The sequence below is a fragment of the Hyla sarda genome, chromosome 2 (genome assembly GCF_029499605.1).
Source record: "Hyla sarda isolate aHylSar1 chromosome 2, aHylSar1.hap1, whole genome shotgun sequence".
NCBI lineage: Eukaryota > Metazoa > Chordata > Amphibia > Anura > Hylidae > Hyla > Hyla sarda.
The window spans coordinates 242,729,053-242,754,118 of record NC_079190.1 but is presented as its reverse complement, the minus strand read 5'-3'; the positions used below and the strand labels follow the sequence as shown (position 1 = coordinate 242,754,118).

Below are 25,066 nucleotides of genomic sequence, written 5' to 3'. Positions count from 1 at the left end.
TAAAAAAATAAAATGGAAAATAAATGACTTGGACTAAATGCCACATCATCCCCCCAACTTCGTTTTCTTCTACACCTCAGTTTGGTCCCGTCCCCTCCAGTGCCACATCATTCCTTCCCTTTTATCAGTCCCTGTGCCACATTTACCCCTCTCATCGCCACCCCCCATGTCTCATCATCTCCCCATGTCTCATCATTCCCCCCCTCATCATCCCCCCACCCTGTTTCATCATGTCCCCCATCATACCCCCTCATCATCCCCCACCCTGTCTCATCATGTCCCTCATCATCATCCCCCCACCCTGTCTCATCACCCCCCCTCATTCCCCCCCTCATCATTTCCCCCTGTCTCATCCCCCCCTCATCATTTCCCCCATCTCATCCCGCCCTCATCATTTCCCCCGTCTCATCCCCCCATCATCCCCCCCTCATCATTTCCCCGTCTCATCCCCCCTCATCCCCCCACATCATTTCCCCCTGTCTCATCCCCCCCTCTCATCATTCCCCCTGTCTCATCCCCCCATCATCCCCCCCTCATCATTTCCCCATCTCATCCCCCATCATTTCTCGGTGCGGTGGGGGCGGTGCGGGGGGCGGGGCATTATCGGCTTATCGGCAAGGTAATTGCCGATACCGATAATGCCCAAAATCGTCATTATCGGCCGATAATATCGGCCATACCGATAATCGGTCGATCCCTAAAAGGAAGCGACTGATTTCAGTTATTTTTTCCAAAGGGTGTGCAACCAAATATTAAGTTAAGGGTGTCAATAATTTTGTCCAGACCATTTTTGAAGTTTGGTGTGACATTATGTCCAATTTGCTTTTTTTCCTCCCTTTTTGGTTTAGCTCCAATACACACAAAGGGAATAAACGTGTATAGCAAAACATGTGTTACTGCAATCCTTTTTCTGTGAGAAATACTTCATTTTCTAGAAAAATTTCAGGGGTGCTAACATTTACAGCCATGACTGTATATCATAGGGATTGTTTGTTTCTTCTCGAAACCTGTGCACTTCTGAACTGTAGACAAGACTTGATCCTGAATTATTGATTTTTATCATACATGTTTTGACATTCTTACATTTTTTGCCCTTTTAAAATGCATTTGTTGTAATCATCACAATTTCTATTTTTACAACACCCAATTAACGGCAATGCCTGGAACACGTAATTGGGGACTCTCAATGAGAAATGAAATAAAGCCTTGACATTTTACTTTTGTGCATTGGATGGTGAACTTCACTCTATATGCATCACGTCAACATTAAAAACAACTTAAAAATTGGGATTTTAATATGCAGTTGATCCTCTATTGTATACAAGTTATTTCAATGATAAGCTGCTTATAAAAGTGAATGGGGCTGTCATATACACTGCTAAGTATATGTAGATAAGATTCCCCTAAGTTACCAGCTTAGTAATGTCATACATGGATGGATATATCGGCTAAAATCTGCCCACTCTCAGACCAATCAGAAGTGATATGCTAAACAAACCATTATAAAACAGTCAATATATTTAACTAAATTATTGTACTGATTATTCAAAAATAAAACAAATAATACATATGTCATTAATATACAGTATTTTGTCCAGTATTTGTGTTTATAACTATAATTGTTATAGTTACTTACATCTGACGACCATGTTGATCTTCTCTTGTCAGTACGCCTTCTTTTTCCATGAGCATTTGCCTAAAAGTACCTACTTTCTGGCTAATTTCCTCCTCTGAATATCTAGAACAAAAAGAAGTAACGACTGTTACTACAGTCTGAAATTTTATTTAAGAAGTTTTATAAGCCACTGGTTAGAGACATTAGTTAAAGCTTTGATAAAAAATTGCCATATATACCACTTTATTTTATGACTGCCAGTTTATATACAGTACTTATATTCCAACTTCATCACTACATTATGTTTTTCATGTGTTGATTAAACCCTAGTCCTCTGGTGTACACTTTACAATGCACATAGATGCCATGTCAGATTTCAGTTTGCATCAAACAACAAACATATTTCAGATATTGGGGTTGAGATATTACTGTTAGGTGTAGAGCAAGTGCTTACTACATACCCCTATAGTTTATAATGCTATATGACCTCCCAAGTACATTCACACACCAAGTAAGAAAATGGAGTCATTTACAGAGAATAATTCCAATAAGTATAAACCTTTATAATATAATTAAAAAAACACAGGAAGGATTCCACCCAGCAGGGGAAAGATATGCAGGGTGTTACTCGGTTGCCATAATACACCTACTTCATAGTTTACATATACATAATAAAATGCAATACATGCTATAAGTAATGTCAAGGTTACACAGAAAGATAACAAATGTGGCTAATATATAATATGTTACAAAAACCATTACCAAAGATCAAAAGGCAGGCACCAGAGCAACACCACCCCAAAGCTGGCGTTTCAGCAAATGGGTGGTGTCCATCCAGCTAGGTAAAATATTTATACAGAAGGCATCCAATGAGTTCCCGAGGTGATAATCCCCTCCTCCCACTCACTTGAGCGCACAGATGATCTGGCACGGCCGCTGTGTACATGCCGGCCCCATCGACTTCCAGGAGCGGCGCCACATAGCCGGTCACCTGACCGGATCATGTGACTCAGCCCGCAGGGTGTCACTGGGCTCAGCGGACCAGCACACTCGCACTACTATGCGCTCAGTGAGTGTATTACAACAAGTGCATACCTCCGAGGCTGGCCTCAATTAAAAACAAGAAAAGATTATTCATAATAGATTACATATGCAGAATATTATTCCAGAAGTGTAAAAGTATCGACACGTGTACCAATGACTAAGGGTCTTATCTGAAACATATAAACCACTGGGACCAGTGTTCTTTATATGGACACACTTAAATTCTGTTTAATTCAAGACGGAAGCTTTCACCAGAACCCTACAAAACCATAACCTTTTTAATGGTGTCAGCATCCCATCTAGGCCAGTCTGAAAGGTCATTTTGTAAATCAGTCACATATGCCGTAGCATAATAGGTTTTATTTACATATTCTACAATGTATCCTTTATTTTATAGTATCAACATATTACACGTCAGTGTACCAACATTACTACAAAGATAAGATACAGTCCAGGTGGCAGAGGTAAAGTAAAGGTGTATGAGGTATCTGTTGTCAGGAATTAACATACAGCTAGGTCAATATGCAATTTTGGAGGACGTTAAGGGACTGATTTAATATTAAAAGAGATATCTGGCCAAAAGTGATAAAAATAAAAACTTAAAAAAGACAGACAGACCATAAGCCTCGGTACTTGTTTTCTGTGTGAGCTGCTGGCAGAGCTGAGCACTTCACATGGTCAGGGAAGCAGTGAATATAGATGAGGGAGGTGTGCACCTCAACTTATCACAGCTGATCACACACTGAAGGGCTGAAGGGAGTGTGACATTGTAAAGTGACTTGTTGTCTTCTGTAGTCATCATATGGGATTAGTACAACTGGACCTACTGTCAGGAGGAAAAGCTGAGAGAAACAGGGTATGTGCTTAGCAAAGATTACACTTGTACATTGCAAAGTTATATGGGGGAGATTTATCAAAACCTGTGCAGAGAAAATTTGCTCAGTTGCCCATAGCAACCAATCAGCTTGCTTCTTTTATTTTTAAAGAGACCTTTGAAAAATGAAAGAAGCGATATCATTGGTTGCTATGGGCAACTGGGAAAATTTTCCTCTGCACAGGTTTTGATAAATCTCCCCCCTATAACTTTAACATGTGCAACTATATAAAGGTAATTTCATTTGCTGAAGTTCTCCCTTTAATATAGGGAAAAACTAATTCCTGAAAGGATTTGAAGGAACCATTGCCAAAACCCACAGAATGTCTTTTATTTTTTCATACATATAGGGTACTCACAGACCCCTGGCAGGGTAGAAAAGGTGCCTATAAAATCAGAAATCTACATGGCAGGAGCAGTCAGTCACAGCAGTTTTGCTGAACGGAACAGTTTCCTGGTGCTTAACTCTGCAACAGTTTCCTGGTGCTTAACTCTGCTGCTAGAAATAAGCTCTAAGAGACGAAGTGACCAAGGACTTACAAACATACAAACTACGACCCTGCAGTGATGCTGTAAGAGTAAAGCACTCTCTAACTGGCATTGTGTTATAGTACACTATGCACTGTTTATTTGAACATTCTCTGTCTGACTAAACTTTTTGGGGATTCTCATTGGCTACCATTATGTTCCCTAAAGTCTGAAAATATATTTGAAGATATAGCACAGCAATTTACACTTCTACTCTCACATTTATTGGAAGCTTGTAAAACGCTGGGGATAGATAATTCTAGCAATACCACTGACAGTACAAACACATAAACATTCATTCATATTTAGGGTTATACAGGCGGAAAACCACAGTTCTACAAATACTTGTATTACAGAGTGAGAAAAAAGAACTTCCTTTATCATATTAGCTACCTGCCACAGTATAACAAATAAATGGGTTACACTATAGCTGCTGTAAGATGAGAAGAGTCAAGATGCAAGCAGCAAAAAAAAGCTCATTTAATGTCTACCTTTGAGAGTTATTGCTAAATGTACATATAAAAATAGATATTCACCATCACTAGTCCTACATTACCATTTGTTTCATTCCAGCACAGCTGCATCCATCCATCCATTTCATTACTATGAGTAAGTCTTGTGATCACAAGTCTCAAACCACTGAAGTGGTCAGTCCTGGGTCAGTTAACTTCCCGTGAATTACAGGATGACATTGTCACGTATTAAATTGTCCTGGCAGCTCCCGGACAGCTCCCCTCCCAGATTTTTTCTGTATACTACTACTTCAGCTATCCCTTTGGGATCAAGATATTTCAGAATGATTATGTACTTTGTTTCTGCCAAAGTTGCCTGGAAAAATCCATAGACATCAATAGTAAATGAGAGTTGGATTTTTATTGCTTATTTCTGGATTAAAATGTGCATGAAATAAGAGCTGATTCCCGACAGCACAGATTTTGTACAGAAATTCAGTGAGAAATTCTCTTAGTGTTTAGTGCCCTTAGAGTCTCAGCAATTTTTGGTCCCTGGAGTCTAGCCAGGTAACGAGGTTGGACTGAATTGATTACACTCCACCCCCTCTCTTTGCAAAGCCAGAGGATTCATAGGAAATGTAGTCAGAATGAGATCATTAAATAATTTCTGCTCTAAAACAGTATGAAGATGCTGAAATCCTGACTGCCACATCAGCAATAACAGGTAAGCACAAGTCATACACAAGGAACTCTACATTATTCTCTAATAAAAGCCCATGCTACACTATAAACAAAAAATAAAATAAATCCCGATGTGCTTTGTTTAACAGTACTGAATTATTTATTGTAACTGTTTGTCAATTTTTGTCAATACTTATACATAACCAATACCACAGTATGAAAATAGTTTGGAGAAGGGAAGAACAGTCCACATTGTTTTCTTCTGGGCAGGGTGAATACACAATTCCCTCCAGGTACATTGAATAAGCCCTTCTTGTCAGCAATCATAGCAATCAATCTCTTGAGTGAAGAACAAATAACAACAAAAAAATTGTTTCAATATACTCCTAGTCATGCTGTGTTGTTTTCAAGGCCTGACAAGCTTTAGACAAGAATGGTCTAGTGCTCTGTAATGTTGGCAGCAATGGTGCTACAAAAGCACGATTTTGTAATTTGGGACAATATGGGAGAAAAGCTAAAAATATAATGAACATATATGAAAACCCCTAATACCACCTTAAAACTAGTACAGAATTACAGTAATAAAAAAATAATGAAACATTTTATGTTATCCCTAACAGGTGTGGACCCTCTGTGCCGCAAGTGGCAGCTGGCCAGGCAGGCAGAATGGGGCAAACTGACACTAAAGATAGCGCCAGACACAGCAAAGCTGAACAGGTGTTTATTAGCAGATGCAAGGTGGAACAAGCTGCAAACAGACAGGAATCGTGGTAGACAGTCTAAGTTCATACACATGAGATGCAGGTCAGAGTCCAAGGGACGAGGCAAAGTCAAAGTCCAGTATAGAGGCAGGGATCAGCAGACAGACAGGCTAATCAGACAGACTACAGGTCAGGAAATAGAGACCTAGCAATACACAACCTTGCTGAGGCATCAGGCAACAGGTGAGGCTTCTTTATATAGGTAGCTCCTTGCAGGGATTGGAGGAGGAACTACTAGGGAGTGCATGCTTGCTGTATAATTCTCCACCAGTGCTCGTGCGCAGCCCCTAGTCACCAAAGTGAAAACTGCAGCATGAAACACCTCAGAGCAGGAAGACCAGGCAATACAGCAGACACATGGCACAGAAAATTCTGCATGACGCTGGCAAGAACCAGGACACATGGTACGCTGGTGGTTGCCAACCAGCAGCGTTACATTTTACCACTCTGTTTAGCAAAATGGTATTAATATGAACTTGTTTTAACTGCGCCAACTACACTTGGGTGCATAAGTCCTCGCTTGCTGATGTACTTTTTTCTTTAGCATTTGTTACACAGCTGATCATAGCTGTTTGGGAACTGATGCATACATTTCTTTGTTATTTCCATGTACACAGAGAGTCTTATAGGGGTGCATGTGTATTCCATGCTTCACTATTTAGTATTCTCACCTGGTCATATCAAGTCTTCTTCCTGCACTGAATCTGTCCATTCATATCTAGTACTATTGGGCCGTGATCGATCACGTTTTTGCCTGCGGTCGGGAAACCGCATACGGCCGAAAAAGCAGCCGACCGGAGGTTGCGGTTCACTCCGGTCGGCTCATAGACATACATTAAATACGGTTCCCGAATACGGCTGAGTGCGGGCTCCGCGATTAAGCCCCGCCCCCTCCTCCCAGCCGTATACGGGAGCCGTATTTAACAAAACGTGGTGTGAACCCAGCCTTATCTGTTTTCAATCCTTTCAACTATGTAACTACCGTATGTATGTATCTGGTCCTGCCATATATTTGGCATCAAATCATATAATATGATGAGCAATTTTCACAAATGTTTCTGCTCTAAGGCTTGAAGCCATTTAATTCTTTTTGATTTACCTCCATTCTTATTTCTCATTTTCTGATTTTAATGTGATATTTATAAATACTGAAGTTATAGATAGTGATGAGCAGCATTGGCCATATTCGAATTCGCGATATTTCGCAAATATATAGACAAATATTCGTCCTATATTCGCGAATTTCGCGTATTTGTTATATTTGCATATGTGAATATTCGCATATTCGAGGAAGAGAACAGTGAGGGGATGGGCAACTTTACTATTGGTTGCTAGGGATGTTGTTGACAAGTGTATTTGCATCATTCTAATTGGGCCACAAGTGAAAAGAAGGAATATGTGAATATTCACATATGTGAATATGCGGAAAAAGTGAATATTCGTATATTTGCGAATTTGCGATATTCGTGATAAAAATTCGAAATGTGAATATTCACGCCCAACACTAGTTATAGATTACATTAGCAGAGATGTAGTGATTTTTTTTTTATGTTACCAGAAAAATATAATTTTTAAAAACATAAAATAAAATTATTCAGGTGAAAAGCTAAAGTAAGGCAAATCAAAACCTCTTAAACGCAATTCAAAAATATATTTTTGGCATTTTTCTTAAATGTGTAATTTCCTGTTCTTTGCAATATGAAACACAAACCCTTTTAAAATGATGGCTTGAAATGGATGGTTGATGCTGCCATAGTAACAGTGCAGCTCTAACAAGAGAAATGACTGCGTACTTCAGCAACATAATAACTAACATATATGAATGTGCTCTGTGATTCAAAAACTGTAATATTAGAGAAGAAATTGCATCTTATCCACTGTACAAACTGTCCCACTACACATAACACATAAAGGTGAGTAGGAAACATTCCTTTTTAAGCATCCTAGTGTGTCTTTTACGTTATTTCATTAGTTATGCAAAGGTCAGATAGAAATAAAAAGGTAAAAAAAAATGTGTTTCGTTGCTGTATTAACCCAAACATATTTCTGTGAATACATTGGATACTTACTCTCAGCTATAATACTGCAGAAATAGGACCACGTTTTTGTAATACAGTTCCTGTATACCTTTTCAATTTGAAAACTGTATGGAAACGTATTGAAAACTGTATGCATTGACTCTCCATTGAAAACAATATGCCAAACGATGCATCCGGATCCATCCGTTTTGAGTCTTGTACGGTTTTGTCCGTTTTTTTTCCCGTATCCAAAACCATAGCCTACCACGGTTTTTGGTCCAAGTGAAAAACCGTATTGAAACCGTATACATTTTTTTAAAACATGGGAGTCAAGGGGAACCATAGAGAATCGTATGTCCGTACGGTTCCATCCGGTTTGCACCATACGGTGTTTGACTTTACACAGGTTTTTTCTTGTAATTTCAATCAAACAAGTGAAAATGTATTTATTCTTAAAAAAACGGATGCAACTGGACACCATTTTTCAAACCGTATATGGTTTTTAGCCATATACGGGTTAAAATTTGTACACACGCTACAACTGATACAGTTTAGTACGGTTTTGAGGAATCCGTTTTTCATCAAAAACCTGATCCGGGAACTGTATTGCAAAAACGTGGTGTGAATGCAGCCTAACTTTGTTTTGAACTTGTTGAGCACAAGTTGTACATGCTAAACATTTCTGTTTATTTGTTACTATATACTATAAGTACAATATGAATAAAAAGAAAAGAAAAAATATTTGATGCTGTCATAAATCAGACAACCGCTTTCCCTCCAATTAACATTTATACACCATTGTCATATGCATGCTTAAAGGGGTACTACGGTGAAATTTTTTTTTTTTTTAAAGTCAACTGGTGCCAGAAAATTATACAGATTTATAAATGACTTGTATTAAAAAATCTTAATCCTTCCAGTACTTATCCGCTGCTGTATGCTCCACAGAAAGTTGAGTTGTTGTTTTCTGTCAGACCACAGTGCTCTCTGCTGACACCTCTGTCCATGTCAGGAACTGTCTAGAACAGGAGAGATTTGCAATGGGGATTTGCTCCTGCTCTGGACAGTTGCTGACACAGACGGAGATGTCAACAGAGAGCACTTTGGTCAGACTGAAAAGAACAACTCAACTTCCTCTGTAGTATACAGCAGCTGATCAGTACTAGAAGGATTACGATTTTTTTTATAGAAGTAATTTATAAATCTTTACAACTTTCTGGCACCAGTTGACTTTAAAAAAAGATTTTTTTTCACTGGAGTACCCCTTTAAAGGATAGGAGATAATATGTCAGATCGCCGGGGTCCCGCTGCTGGGGAGCCCGGGGATCGCCGCTGCAGCACCCCGCTATCATTACTGCGCAGAGCGAGATCGCTCTGCACGTAATGACGGGCAATACAGGGACCGGAGCATCGTTACGTCACGGCTCCGCCCCTCATGACGTCACGGCCCGCCCCGTCAATACAAGTCTAAAGGAGGGGGCGTGGCCCCATGCCATAGACTTGCATTAAGGGGACGGGCCGTGATGTCATGAGGGGCGGAGCCATGACGTCACACTGCTCCTGTATCGCCCGTCACTACGCACAGAGCGAACTCGCTCTGCGCAGTAATGATGGCGGGGTGCTGCAGCGGCGATCCCCGAGGTCCTCAACAGCGGGACCGCGGCGATCTGACATCTTATCCCCTATCCTTTGGATAGGGGATAAGATGCCAGGGGCGGAGTACCCCTTTAAGCATGCATATGACAATGGTGTTTAAATGTTAAGTGGGGGGAAAGCGGTAGTCTGATTTATGATATCATCAAATATTTTCTCATTTATTTATATTTATATTGTACTTATAGTATATAGTAACAAATAAACAGAAAAGTTTAGCATGTACAATTTGTGCTCAACAAGTTCAAAATCTGTATAACTTTCTGGAGCCAGTTGACTTAAAAAAAAAAAATTCACTGGAGTACCCCTTTAAGCATGCATATGACAATGGTGTATAAATGTTAAGTGGGGGAAAGCGGTAGTCTGATTTATGACAGCATCAAATATTTTCTCATTTCTTTTTATTTACTTTTTTGTCACATTTTATAAAAAAAAATAGAAAATGATCTAAAAGTTTTATATATATGCAAATGTGGTATCTAAAAAAAGTACAGATGGCGGCGCAAAAAATGAGCCCTCATACCGCCCTATATACGGAAAAATGAAAAAGTTATAGGTGGTCAAAATAGGGCGATTTTAGATTACTGATTTTGTACAAAAAGTTTTAGATTTTTTTTAAGTGGTACAAAAATATAAAAGTATCTAGCCATGGGTATCATTTTAATCGTTTTGACCCACACAATAAAGAACACATGTCATTTTTACCGTAAAGTGTATAGTGTGAAAACAAACCCCTCCAAAATGTGCAAAATTTTGGTTTTCATTTAAATTTCCTCCCTAAAATTTTTTTGGGGGGGTTCGCCATATATTTATGGTAAAATGAGAGGTTTCATTACAAAGTACAATTGGTCATGCAAAAAAACAAGCCCTTATATGGGTCTGTAGATGCAAATATAAAAGAGTTATGGATTTTAGAAGGCGAGGAGGAAAAAACGTAAAAATAAAATTGGCCTGGTCCTTAAGGTGAAAATGGGCTTGGTCATTAAGGGGTTAAAGGAGTAGTCCAGGATAAAAAAAAAAACATATCCCCCATCCGCAGGTTAGAGGATAATAGTCAGATCGCGTGGGGTCCCGGCACCCCGGCTCTCTGCATGAATGAAGTGTGTCGACCTGTGGCCGACACGCCTCCTCCATGCATCTCTATGGGAGAGCCTGACATAGACAAGCACTGTATTTCCACCTCTCCCATAGATATGCATGGAGCGGGCGTCTTGGCCACAGGTTTGTGCAGTGGTCGACACACTTCATTTATGCAGAGAGTTGGGGCGCCAAGTGCCAGATAATGGGAATCGGACTCCCTGTGATCTGACACGTATTTCCTTTCCTGCGGATAGGGGATACGTTTTTTTTTTTTTTTTTTTTTATATTGGATAACTCCTTTCATACTCCATGAGGAACAAGTAAAATGCCAGGTCATTGACTATTGATTTTTTTTTTTTTTTTTTTTTTTAGCATGAAGGATAATGTTATGTAGCATGATGTTATGCTAAATGCAATAAAAAATTTGAACTAGGGGATTTCTGTAATGAAGTGTTCAATTAGATACTATGCTTTATTAGAAATTTTACAGTTATTTTTTTACTTCTCTTTATAACTGCATTATTTGGATTTTTTTTATTTATTTATTATATATTGTTTTACATTCCATATGCTTGCCCTCAGAACAGTTTTACAGGACAAGTGCAGGATATCTGACCTTCCCTGCTGCCGTACCCAGCTAAATGGAAAATATATGTTACAGTATATAAATTGTATGTTAGAAACAATAATCTAATATTGTACAATGTCTAAAAATGATATAAATGAAATAAAAATTATCCCATATAAATCATTTTGAATTTTCAAATCTCTCAATTTTAGGTGGAGTTTCACTTAAAAGGAGAGAAGGAGCTTTTTGTTGGATATATTGTTGCAAAATCCTATAGAATCGATTTTTATGACTACGTATATCAATGCCATAATACTTTATTACAGCCAGCTAATTGTTTTTTTACTGCAGTAATATAAAATACGATACATAAGAAATCTTGTACCAAATTAGAAAAATATGTCCAAATTGATATTTTTTTTATTATTCTATACAAGAGTATCTGGTTATACAAGATAAAACACATTGATTTATTAATAAACGTTAATTAAAAAGGCCTAAACTCCCCAGGATAGTATATTGTTCATGGACAAAAACTATAATTACACAAAAGGATCATGAATCACTCAGATAACGCTTACATTAGTTATACAATGTAAGAAGACCTGAAAAAAAATTGTTCCACTTATTTAACCTGTATTTTGAAGCAAATGAAAAGAAAGGGCAGTCTATTAGGAATGAACAAATCCTCCTACGCCTTTTAGTTAATTGGCAAAAACATATTCATTTGGTTTTCATATGATTTAAGGATACACTTTGAAATTGGTTTTAAGTGTATAAACAAGAATATGATTAAAATTATATATAAATTAATGTTATGTATTATTTTATATTGGTGGTAAAGCTTAAAGGGATACTCTGCCCCTAGACATCTAATCCCCTATCCAAAGGATAGATAAGATATCTGATTGCAGGGGTCCTGCCACATAGACTCCCGCAATCTCCCTGCAGGCCCCTGGCGTTCTAAACAGCCTGTTTAGAACGCTGGGTTCCAGTGGCTGGGGTCGTGACATCATGCCACGCTCCTCTCATGATGTCAACAGTCACGTCCCCTCCATTCATGTCTATGGGAGGGGGTGTGATGGTCATCATGCCCCCTCCCATAGACATGAATGGCGGGGGGGGGGGGGGGTGGCGTGATGTCACGACCCCCGTCAAGGGTGCTGCAGGCACTAGGGGTGGAGTAGTCCCTTGGTCCCATAGACCTGAATGTAGTCACTGTGTGCACGTGTGACTACCAGCCAATTCTGACATGAGACTTAGTACCTCTATTCTCATGATGGTTGGATCCCAGCATTTATATACATTTATCAACTATCCTGTGGACAATGCTTTAAGGGCTGAAAGTGAATATTGCCTGTAAAGGTTCCAATTTTTTAAAATTTTCACACTGATGTTTTGTTTTAAAAAAGCCATGTTATGCTGCAGCACAAATACTTTAAAAAAAAAAGGTTCCTAATAAGCAGTTTTTATGTCCCTTTGGACATTTTTGTGAAGCAGAATGGTCATGTGTGACATGGCTTACAGGATAAAAAAGAGGAACACATGCTATCTGGTAAAAATAAACAAAAAAGTAAAGTACCGTATGTATTGGCATAAAACACACATTTTTTAAGCTAAAATTTAAGCTTAAAGTCTATGTGTGTGATATACGCCGATAAACTCTTTCTGGCCCCGCCTTCTGTGAGGCCAGATTTAACCCCCCCCCCTCCCCGCCCCCCGGTTCCCATCCCCGGCTTTCATATTTACTTGTCTGCATGTTCCTGCAGGCACCAGCAGCGTCCTGCGCTGTCGCTGTGCACTGACGAGTGACGTCCTCAACACAACGTTGACAGGTGCTCTAGACAAGCGCATGGACAGGTAAATATGAAAGCCGGGGATGGGAACCAGGCGGCGGGGGGGCCTCTGGCTCCGCAGAAGCTGCAGTTACATCATGTAAAGCGGCAAACATCTATTGGGGTATACACGCACCCTCATTTTAACAAGGCTATTTGAGTAAAAAAAAACTTTTTTAGAGTAGTTTACAGTAGTTTAATTTTAGTAGAACAAAAAAAGGTGAAAAAAGTGCAAAGTAGGGCAACAATATTGATAATGGGCATCAAAAACCTATGTTTATTTTGTCTTGAAAAGATGTTTTAACTACAAATATGAATTTGGCCCATATAAAAAATAGTGTGATCTACAATTCACTGAAAGGTCATGTAAAAAGGCTTCATTTTTGTAAAAGTTGTTAAGTTGTGAAGTAGTCTATATAATGACCAGAATACCCCAAATTCCCGGGAATGTTTCCACATTTATGAGCCTCTTGTTTCCAAGTTTTCAACCTATTTATTTCAGACTGATGTGTTATTGAGGTACTAAATCCTTCATCCTATGTCTTATTTTCCTGACTAACAGAATAACTGTGGGTCTCTTTTATTTGGCGGATTCCCTGGTGATGCTGACACCTCTCATCATTTATGGACAAGTGATTTAAGGTTGATAACTGCCTAAATCTCCCTCTGAAATTGATTGATATGACATCTATTCAATCATTCTCCCAGCATGCCACAGCAAAAAAGTCATTTACTCCTGACTGGAGATAACTGAGTCTGGGATTAAAAAGGTGCTCTCTGAAGAGCAGAGTTTAATGAAAGCATATTACTGCAGCGATGTCTAAATGTGCAGCGCTTACCGCGCCAGGAGGCGGATTCTTTCATCAGCCAAGCCTTTGCTTTGGATTATGACAGTGACTGAGAACGGAGTAATTAATATCCCAGCATTCCTCATTATTTACCTGATTTGTGATGTTTATAGTTTGTAATCAGATCCAATCATTTGGTAATATTTCAGCTCAGCATGTCTCCAGGACATTCATCCAGATCCGCTGCTGTGACAATCCATCAGGTTGATAAAGTAGCAACACAAAAAGCTTCAATCACAGGTTTTGGGAGAAAATAATTGAAAATTCTTAGACAGACGGAAACTGTGACACTTGTGCAACAAGTGAAACCGATAAAACCTTTGTCGTGGGTTCCAGCGACTGAACTGCTGTCTTGACAACAAAACGTAAATTATAGTAGACACAGATGTGACTTTCCTACAAAATAATGTGTTGAAGACAAGTCAGTTGACCAATTTATAAAGTATTTAGATAAAGAGTCATTCGCAACCCTGCTATTATGTGTACAGAGAGGGATGTTTAAGATCCACACTTATTGTCATGTCATTAGTTATTTTAATGAGCGTCCACATCTGCAGTCTGTCACACTGGCACCTTGCCAAATTATTGCCGTCCATGCCAATTAAACTGCATTATGGAGAGGTACCCTACACAGTGTTTTTAGAATGAAGAAAGCATCACATCAATTTACAGCATATGATAACTGATGTATCTACACAAATAGGTATTAAAGAGTACCTCTCATTATCTTGATCAATTTTATAATCCTCCCCCCATCATGATAATCCACTCCCTGCCTTTATTTTTATTATTTTTTAGTTTTCTACCTTGATATTGCTCTGTATTTTCTGCTCAGTCTCAGTCAGATTCACAGACTGGGAGTGGGGGGGGGGCAGCAGGCGTGACATCATCTGAAGCCATACAGGGGAGAACTTCCTCCCTCACTCTGCTACACACAGCCCAGAGCAGTTCAGTGTGAGATGAGCTATGATTGGACCAGGTTGCACACACACCCTCAGCACTTTAGACAGCATTTCCTGATTTTGGACTTCTGCCAGGCCAGCAAGAGTCCAAAGCCTGTGCAAGAGATGGGGGGAAATGTGCTCTGGACAAATAGGGAGACATCTAGTGGCAGCAAAACTTAAATTTTTTAAGTAAATTAAAAATATTTTTTATTTACCATAAGGAGTGCCATAGCATAAATTAGTTTTAATGACAGTGGAAAATGGAAAGATGGATAATAAGATATTGATAGGATCACAGACAGCAAAATAAATAAACAAACTACTTATTGCTAATTACTTAGATTACTCTGGGGTTGTTCTGTGTTAGGCCTGGTTAACACCTGCATTGTAGTCCAACAAACACCAATGATTTAATGGGGACTATCAGGTTTCTACCATTTTACCTGACAAAATGCAGCATATTGTGCTATCCTGCCCAAGGAATATATGACAGAAGCGCCTCCAACACATGTATGAACCTATGGCAAAATAAGCAATACTGTAATTATAGTTATACCTTTTAAAGGGGTAATTTGGAGACATGCATTAATGGGCGGAGCGTGACGTCACACGGGGGCAGAGGCGTGACGTCACACGCCGCCTGCCCCGTGGTCGCCGGTAATCAGACCTGGAGCGAACATGCTCCGGTGACTGATTATAAACGGGGTGCGGCGTGCAAGATCACGGGGGTCCCCAGCGGCGGGACCCCCGCGATCAGGCATCCTTTGGATAGGGGATAAGATGTCTAAGAGCCGGAGTACCCCTAACTATCCCTGGCTATCTGTCCTTCAGCCCTAATAGATCAGAGTTTGTGCCTTTGTAAAATGATCAGTAAAAATGTGTTCTTAATTCTACATGAAAAATCAGAGGATCACCATTTTATTGTCAGCCATATAACTGTTTAATCCAAAGGTTAAAATTACCAACGCCATTTTAAAAGTATAGGAATGCGTCATTGGTGGTATAAGGGTCAGATTGGCTTTCCTGCAAAGTGATTGCAGGGAGTTGATCCATTGTTATTGTCGTCCAAGGTCTATACTAGGCTTCTGTGGCTGCCATAACTGAGCAATTGTTATAGCTTGCCAATGTAATGCAAAATTGCATTTTCTTTCTAATTTCACCCCACAAATAATATTCTTTCCGATCCAAAGTATATTTTATGGAAACAGTAAGAGTTTCATTCCAAAGTACAATTGGTCCTGCAAAAAATAAACCTTTGTCTGTCCAGGCATGCTGGGAGTTGTAGTTTTGCAACAGCTGGAGGCACCCTGGTTGTGAAACCCTTCTCTTCAGTCTAGCTCAGCTTAAAAGAAAGGGAGTTGAAATATTCAGCTATACACACTCTATACACTGTACTGAGCTGAAGTACCACCTGCATTTCCTAACTTTTGCAAGGTTGCTACAGGAAACAATCTTCTAGCAGGACTGCAGGCAGGACCAGAAGGAGGACTCCTGCTGGCCAAATATTTTTGGGTTAATTTAACACATAAAGTTACCAAATTTTATTAAGAAGTATATTAGAAAAGTTATTCAAATAGGCTAATCTATAATATATTAACCCCTTAAGGACATAGCGTTTTTCAGTTTTTGCACTTTAGTTTTTTCCTCCTTACCTTTTAAAATCATAACGCTTTCAATTTTTCACCTAAAAATACATATGATGGCTTATTTTTTGTGCCACCAATTCTACTTTGTAATGAAATCAGTCATTTTACCCAAAAAGCTATGGCGAAATGGAAAAAAAAATCACTGTGCGACAAAATGGAAGAAAAAAAAAAATTTTGTAAATTTTGGGGGCTTCCATTTCTACGCAGTACATTATTCATTAAAAAGTACACCTTATCTTTATTCTGTAGGTCTATATGATTAAAATGATACCCTACTTATATAGGTTTGAGTTTTTATTACTTCGGAAAAAAATCATAACTATATGCAGGAAAATTTAAACGTTTAAAATTGTCCTTTTCTTACCCCTATAACTTTTTTATTGTTCCATGTATGAGGGCTCATTTTTTGCGTCGTGATCTGAAGTTTTTTTATCGGTACCATTTTTGTTTTGATCGGACTTTATCGCTTTTTATTCATTTTTTTTTTGTTATTAAAAAAAAAAAGACCAAAAATACGCTATTTTGGACTTTGGAATTTTTTTTGCACGCACACCATTGACAGTGCAGTTTAATTAACAATATATTTTTATAGTTCGGACATTTACGCACGTGGTGATATCACATGTGTTTATTTTTATTTACAGCTTTTTGTTGTGGGAAAAGGGGGGTGATTCAAACTTTTATTAGGGAAGGGGTTAAATGATCCTTAACTTTTTTTGTTCACTTTTTTTTTGCAGTGTTATAGCTCCCATAGGGGGCTATAACACTGCACACACTGATATTTTACACAGATCACTGCAAAGCCATAGCATTGCATTGATCAGTGTTATCGGCGGCTGATTGCTCGAGCCTGGATTTCAGGCTTGCAGCAATCAATCACCGTTCGGACGCTCAGGAGGCAGGTAAGCCACCCACCTGCTGAGTCCTAGATGATCGAGACATCATGATTTTATCGCGATGTCCCGATCAGCCCGACTGAGCTGCCAGAATGCTTTTACTTTCACTTTTAGATGATTTGAACTTTGATTGCAGCATCTAAAGAGTTAATGCCTGACATCTGCTGGAACGGCGATGTCCGGCATTAGCCATGGGTCCTGGCTGCTGATAGCAGCCGGGACCGTGCGGGTATGATGCGAGATCAGCTCCTGAGCTCGCTTCATAACCCTCCAGTGCCGCAGCGACAGGTATACCCGTCGTTCTGCGGCAAGGAGTTAAATTTCATTGATCGGGACAGGTACCATTTAGGGTTACAGGCAAAGAACCAAAGACAAAAGACAGACAAGGAATGCACAGACAAATGTAAAATCAGAGTCAACAGGCGGTTCTTTACTAGAGAGAGCAATGCAGTACTGATACAGAAGACAAGAGAATGGTCAGGAGACAATATAAAAGGATCAAATATACACTGTATGGCAAAGCAGAAGTATGACAAGAGCAGGTCCTGAAAGATACAAACAAGCATGAGCAATAAATGACAGGCTGGCTGGAAATTTATATGCGCCAGAGAAGTGTGTGGACGCAGGGGGCTGATGCAATAGGCCTTAAGTCCAAGCCACCTGATAGGACCAGACATTGCCACAGCCACACAGGGAACTAAGCCAAACAACATAACACTTTACACTATGCAGAACCTGGTTCTTCTCATTACAATATGTATTTGAAATTAATTTAAAAATTGAGGAAAAAATGTCAAAGGTCAAATAGCTTCAACAAACAAGTGTTTTGGTGTGAAGCTGTTCATCAATATACTCCAAAAAGGGAAATTACTTTTCCAGCTGACAACATTGATTTACTGTCAGCAATCAGCCATATTCTTTCATACAAGTTAATCATTTCCAGCAAACAGCACTAGTCACATTTTACAACATTAGCTGCTATTTGGTTTATACCACTGTAACAATAAAATCACTCACTCTTGTCAGGAATTTTACTTCTTTCCCTATAATCCATATTTGCACAGAAAGTACATTAAACTTAATTAAAAAACTAAGTGGCATTAGCAATCTTCAATAAGACCTACAATAAAAATCATGACCAATAGTAAAAAAAAAAAAAAAAGGCACATTTTATTCTTTGTAAGCTTCCAGGACTACATGTAAATAAAGTAAACTGCACTAAACAAAAAACGGCATGCCAACCGGATTACCTGTGTATAGCTCCTTTCACACTGCCATTAGTGCCCGGCAGTGTGATAGCCGTTAGAAGATAGCGGGAGAAAAATTTGTGCTTGCGCTGTCTTTTTCTCTCGCTATCTTCCGGCAGTCTTAGCACCAGAGTACCCCTTTAATTAATTTTTAAAAACTTACTTTTTTTTAAGGGTCCTGGAGGCATGGCTAGCGGGTCCACCACCAAGTCACCACAATGTTCTAACCCACATAACGACCTTTGATTAACACATAAGGCTACCCTTCCCCAGGTATCCCTGTCTGCGCACATGCACAGACCACAGACACAGGGGTACAGGAGGCTGGGTAGCCCTGTGTGTCAATCAAATGGCACAATCAACGGAGGCCACTAAACACATACAGAGGTATAAATCATATATCAACAATTTGACCCCATAAAGGAGTCAACTAGAGCCTCTATATACATATGTGTTCAACATAAAATAACCTTTATTATATTTGGGTAAGAGGTGAATCAAAAAACACACACTTAAAATCACTAACCCAATCACATCAGGTTATTTTGTGTATCTATCCTGGCAGATCCCTATCGAATATTATTATCCACGTCTAGTTAGACGTCACTAGATACTGTCCAATGTAGCCATATAGAGCACAGGGATTATAATCATATGATATCAATCAGAGGGTATATAACATAAAAACCCTTTGTGGGTAGAGTGCAACTCAAACCCTATGCTCTTCTGTGGCTGACAGAACCAGTGAATGTGAACAAGGGCCAATCAGACAATTGCCACTACTCAGGTACCAACATGTATAGGGACTGCCTACTTAGTATTTATGCATCCTGATCATTTGAACATATCGCACTGTCCTTGCTGTGCACCGCAGGTCCAGTGCATATAAGGCTTATTGCGCCTACTGATGTGTATTTAAAGATGCATAATGACAAAGATCATATCTGATGTGTAGGGAAAGCAGTTGAAAATGTCAGGCTGTCAAACCCCGACATGTTTCGCCACTCACGTGGCTTTATTAAGGAGATTACTGACACATTTATTTAAAGCTACACATCTCACTGAAGGTGTGGCCTACTTAATCGACACGTTCTTAAGATGCAAGTCTCCACTCCGTGCAACAATATCCATGCACAAAGCAGAGATCTACTCTATGCAAGAAGAGAGCTGAAGCGCCAGGCAGGAAATCGCAGGGGGTCTCAGCAAACAGGCCCCCCCCCCCCCTCTACAATAAGACACTTATACCCTAAGATTACCTTTTTTAACATTGAATTCTGTCTTTTTACTTCCCGCAATTAGGGGTCCTCATGTAGAGCCAAACACTACTGTCTCCAGCTAAGACACAGATGACAAAAAACAGGAAATGCGGGTGGGACATGCAGAACAAGCCGGGTTCTGAACTGTTAACCATCCTGTCCAGAGCACAAGGCACAGAGCCCTGTTTCTCCTGGAGTAAAGTGGGAGATTCCCCATACTATGTGTTGGCAAATGTCACGCTTGCAGAAAGCAGTGCCCCCTGCAGTGAGCTGCAAAGGATGGAGTGCCAGAGGGGAAATAGAAGAAAGAAGATAAAGATTAAAACCTGGGAAGCTAAGCTGCAAGTAAGAATGGGAAAGTATGCAACTTTTTTCCTTAATCTCAACCCTTAGCATGCCTGCATCTTATTGGATAGGGGATAGGGTATAAGTGTCTGATCGTAGGGGGGCCTGTTTGCTGAGACCCCCTGCGATTTCCTGCCTGGCGCTTCAGCTCTCTTCTTGCATGGAGTAGATCTCTGCTTTGTGCATGGATATTGTTGCACGGTGCGGAGACTTGCATCTTAAGAACGTGTCGATTAAGTAGGCCACACCTTCAGTGAGATGTGTAGCTTTAAATAAATGTGTCTGCTCTTCCCTTGCTCTTCCTCTCTTGGTGTCCTCCTATAGCCCCCACAGAAGACAGTGCCTATATTAAATTACACATCATTCATTATACCATAAATAATTATACATTCATTATATAATTGTTTAGTGTATTTACATGTAAACATTCCCGTATGCATATAGGCACAAGTCTACTCTTAATTATTATTGAATAGTGAGTCACTTAGGAATAGCAATGCCCTCTAGATTTATAAGCTATATGTTTATATTATATTTATAAGCTGTTGAGCAGTTAGGATAGCATGTAAAACCTGGCAGCATTTTGAACCTGACAAGTTCACCTTAACTTATGACTTATTTTCAGAAGAAAAGTACACAGAAACATGGTAAATGCACAATTGCACTAAAGTCCATGGAATGCTTATGTACATACTGTCTGATTTCCGCTGTAATGAGTGCCATTAGGGCCATCACAGTGTACACCACTCACATCTGTCATGCAGTAAATATTACATACTACACCTTAATGATTCCCTAAAAGCTCTATAGCAAATCACATTCTCTCATTACTTCTATAACTGCGAGGGTCTTGTCTTCAAATAAAAAGTAAATTGAGAGTTTAAATACCTGGCAAGGTTGAGAATTTCAATTCAATTACATAGCAATTACATTAGGGTATGCATTACTTCAGAGAAATAACCGCACTCCACATTGCTTTCATTGTCAAACACAATGCTAGAAGCAGAATGATAAGATGAAGTCAAATGTATCGCATCATTTTATAGTAGACATATCAGTCATTGCTTGATCTTAGTGAGAGGAAGGAATAACCATCATACTTTTAATGTGTTTTCTGGCAAAATGTATTAATGACCTAACCTGGTAAATATCAGATCGGTGGGTGCTGACACTAGTCCTGTCGATCAGTTGTATACCAAAGCCGCTGTGCCCTCATTTTCAGAAAGTATTGAAGCGAATGGGAGCTGAGCTACAGTCACTCAGCATGTCTATTACAAAGCTGTCTGACATAGGCTCTGATCTCTGTGGATGTGTGCACCACAGCGCTGGCAAACAGCTTGGTACCCTACCAATCTGATATTGATGACCTATCCTGAGAATAGGTTGTCAATAAATTTAAGCCAAAGAGCCCCTTTAGCTTTCTTAAAGGGGTATTCCAGGCAAAACCTTTTGTTATATATATCAACTGGCTCCAGAAAGTTAAACAGATTTGTAAATTACTTCTATAAAAAAATCTTAATCCTTCCAATAGTTATTAGCTTCTGAAGTTTTCTGTCTAACTGCTCAATGATGATGTCACGTCACGGGAGCTGTGCATGATGGGAGAATATCCCCATAGGAACTGCACAGCTCCCGGGACGTGAGTCATCAGAGAGCAGTTAGACAGAAAACAACAACTCAACTTCAGAAGCTAATAACTATTGGAAGGATTAAGATTTTTTAATAGAAGTAATTTACAAATCTGTTTAACTTTCCGGAGCCAGTTGATGTATAAAAAAAAGTTTTGGCCTGGAATACCCCTTTAACTATCATAGTGGCCTGTGTGTATATACCTTAACACTTCAGGTAAATTGTGGTATATCTAGCCTAACCTGAACTATATTATATCATAACTGCTAATTCCCACGACAATTACAAAGCATACTCATACAACTTTTATACAGAGTATATAGAATATTTTTTTTTATAATAAGCTAAGTTACTTTGTGAATGAATTGTGCTACTTATATTGTACCGATCCTATGTCCCAGCATGTATTATAGATGACAGCAGCATATAAGGTAGTCAGACCACAGGGACCCCCAAGATCTTCCTCCCAGTGCCCCGACTCCCTGCATGAATGGAGTGTGTTGACCATGGCACGAAGCTGTGGCCGACATACCTCCTCCATCAATCTCTATGGGAGAGCTGGAGATACCCAAATGTTGTATCTCCGGTTTTCCCATAGAGATGTATGGAGGGGGCTTGTCGTTCACAGCTTTGTGTGGGTGGTGTCGAGACGCCTCCATTCACGAGGAGAGAGGGGCGGTGTATGGGAAATCGTGGGGGGTCCCAGCAGTCTGACACTTATCCCCTATCCTGCAAATATGGGATAGTTTTTTTATACTGAATAACTCCTTTAAAAATTGTACAGCCTTCACAGATGTAATCTCCCAGCATTCCTTACTAACTCAATATACTTACAATGTACAGAATTTTTTTAAATGCAGAATTTTAAACCCTAATGGTCAATGGCAAACTGATTGGTCAGACCATAGAATATTGCCAGATGGGAGGTCTGACTGATAGATGAGAACAGTTATATAAATTGATAGTGGTTCAAGAGTGAAAATAACAATGCATTGAATTTATTACATCTACCTAAAGGTAGGACCAAACAAAATGTTGCTATGAAAATTGTCTACCAATGTAGTAAAACAATGACACATATTTAAAACCCAAACAAAACATGGAGCATATTATCATGGTTCATGGGCCAAATAAAATTAAAAGTTCATGGACTCTCTGAGGGAAATTACTTTAAAGGAGAACTCCAGCAAATATAAACTTATCCCCTATCCACAGGATAGGGGATAAGTAGCTGATTTCCAGGACGGCACCCCGGCTTTCTTAGTGAGGAGCACATGTCGTCTACCGGTAGACGGTATGTGCTCCATTCATTTCTATAGGAGCACCAATGATGCTGTACTCAAGTCTTTCCAGCGCTCCAACAGAAGGGAATAGAGCGCATACTGCCTGCAGCACGTACTCCTCACTGAGCGCTGAGGCTTCTTAGACAACTTCCCTGGAAAGAAGGCATATATTTTTTTATTTTACTTTTATGTTTTGTAATATGCAACTATTATCACTGAGAAACTTGCTGTTGTTCTTGCTCATATAACAATGGAGGCTAGAAATTTCAGGTGACATCCTTCCACTGTACAAAAGCAGAGTAACCATCATGGCTTCATGAGAATTCCCACAGTACATGAACTTTCGGAAAAACTGGAATGAATGCTCTCCAGTAAAGAACGGTGACAAGTAACTAGGAGGAAAGGATTATTTCATTTGGTGCAGCTCTGATTCATGCTCGCATAAATATGGCCTGAAGGTAAAATTTTAAAGCTCTCTTTGAAGATCAGCATGACTGAACAACGTGAGGAGAATAGAAACGTCTCCCTGGCTTGATGTTCTGCTTTACGCAGTTAGATGAAAGGAATAATAAAGGGAGTGTGGACTGTTAGAAAGTCTACAGCTTTTGATGGGTTTTGGAAAATACTTAAATTTTGAGCCCAATTTTAACTCACTTGCTGCCAACCTGGCAGGAAGGCCTCATTATTTTAGGAAGAACACTGTAGAGTCTCTATGTAAGTAGAGTATACAGTATTTGCATTGGAAGGATCAGATTTACCTTTTGCTGTTCCAAAGTTGTTGTTTTTTTATATGTCACATTGGACATCCTGCATTGTTTAGTTACTTTGTCTACAACAGTTGTGGATGAAAATAAGGCCATTATGAAACATGATCATTAAGACAAAGCATTACATAAAAGTAAGCTTTCATAAATGCAATAGTGGAAAATACTGTTGGAGCAGACACGTCAGGGTCATTCATTTCAGTACATATGTAAAGCTGAACAAAGTCTGACCTAAGTCCATTAAAACACCTGCACGTCAGTGGTAACAACAGCGAGAGAAGGAAAGGGAAAGAATTCAAATGCATTAGCAATCCTTATCATAACTTCACACAATCGAAACATGTTGACTTTCCTTCTACCACTGTTCTTACCACTGACATAAAAGTGTTTCAATGGATTTTTAATACAGATAAAAATATTTTAAACCTTCAGTCACAGCATCTGTGATATTTTTAGTATATGTGCCCAATACAATGCGGCTACATGTACAGTATATAAGGCATTACTGTTATGTGGCAGCAGAATAAGGATACACCTGCTTATTACTATTGTTTTTTTTTCCCTACTATTTTTCTATCCAACGACCCATATAAGGGCTTTTTTTTTAACATGACCAGTAGTACTTTGTAATTACACTTTTCATATTACCATAAAATGTACAGTGAAACCTAAAAATTATTATTTGTCGGCGAAATTGATAAGAAAGCTGCAATTTTGCTACGTTTGGGGGATGTGTTTTTACACAGTGTTCTCTCCAATTTATAAAGTTTTTCTATTATTGTTCTCAAGCTTTTTTTTTTTTTTTTTTTTTACAAAATTGGCATGCATAAAATTATTCTTTTCTGACCCCTATAACTTTTTTATTTTTCAGTACATGGGGGATGTATGAGTGCTATTTTTTTGCATCAGGATCTGTAGTTTTTATCAGCAGAAAAAAAGTATGTCCGGCACCTATGTTGTATGATGAAAACAGTTCTGTTTTTATTGGAAGGTTGCACACGTAGGAGTGTATACAGACACAATAGAATCCTCTAATGCATTTCACGCTGTTTGTGCTTAATCATAGAGTACAAACATGTGCTATCAAGCTCTCGAAAAT

At 39.2% G+C, this 25,066-nt stretch overlaps 1 protein-coding gene across 4 annotated transcripts in view; it reads right to left on the bottom strand.

The window, feature by feature from the left end:
* SRRM3 (serine/arginine repetitive matrix 3) overlaps positions 1-25,066 on the bottom strand; it is a 462,774-nt gene that overhangs the window by 135,025 nt on the left and 302,683 nt on the right. For all 4 annotated transcript variants that reach the window (XM_056556785.1, XM_056556783.1, XM_056556784.1 and 1 more), the window contains one exon: positions 1,637-1,738. In XM_056556785.1, the coding sequence (XP_056412760.1) occupies positions 1,637-1,738 (102 nt within the window). The remainder of the gene's footprint in view (positions 1-1,636; positions 1,739-25,066) is intronic.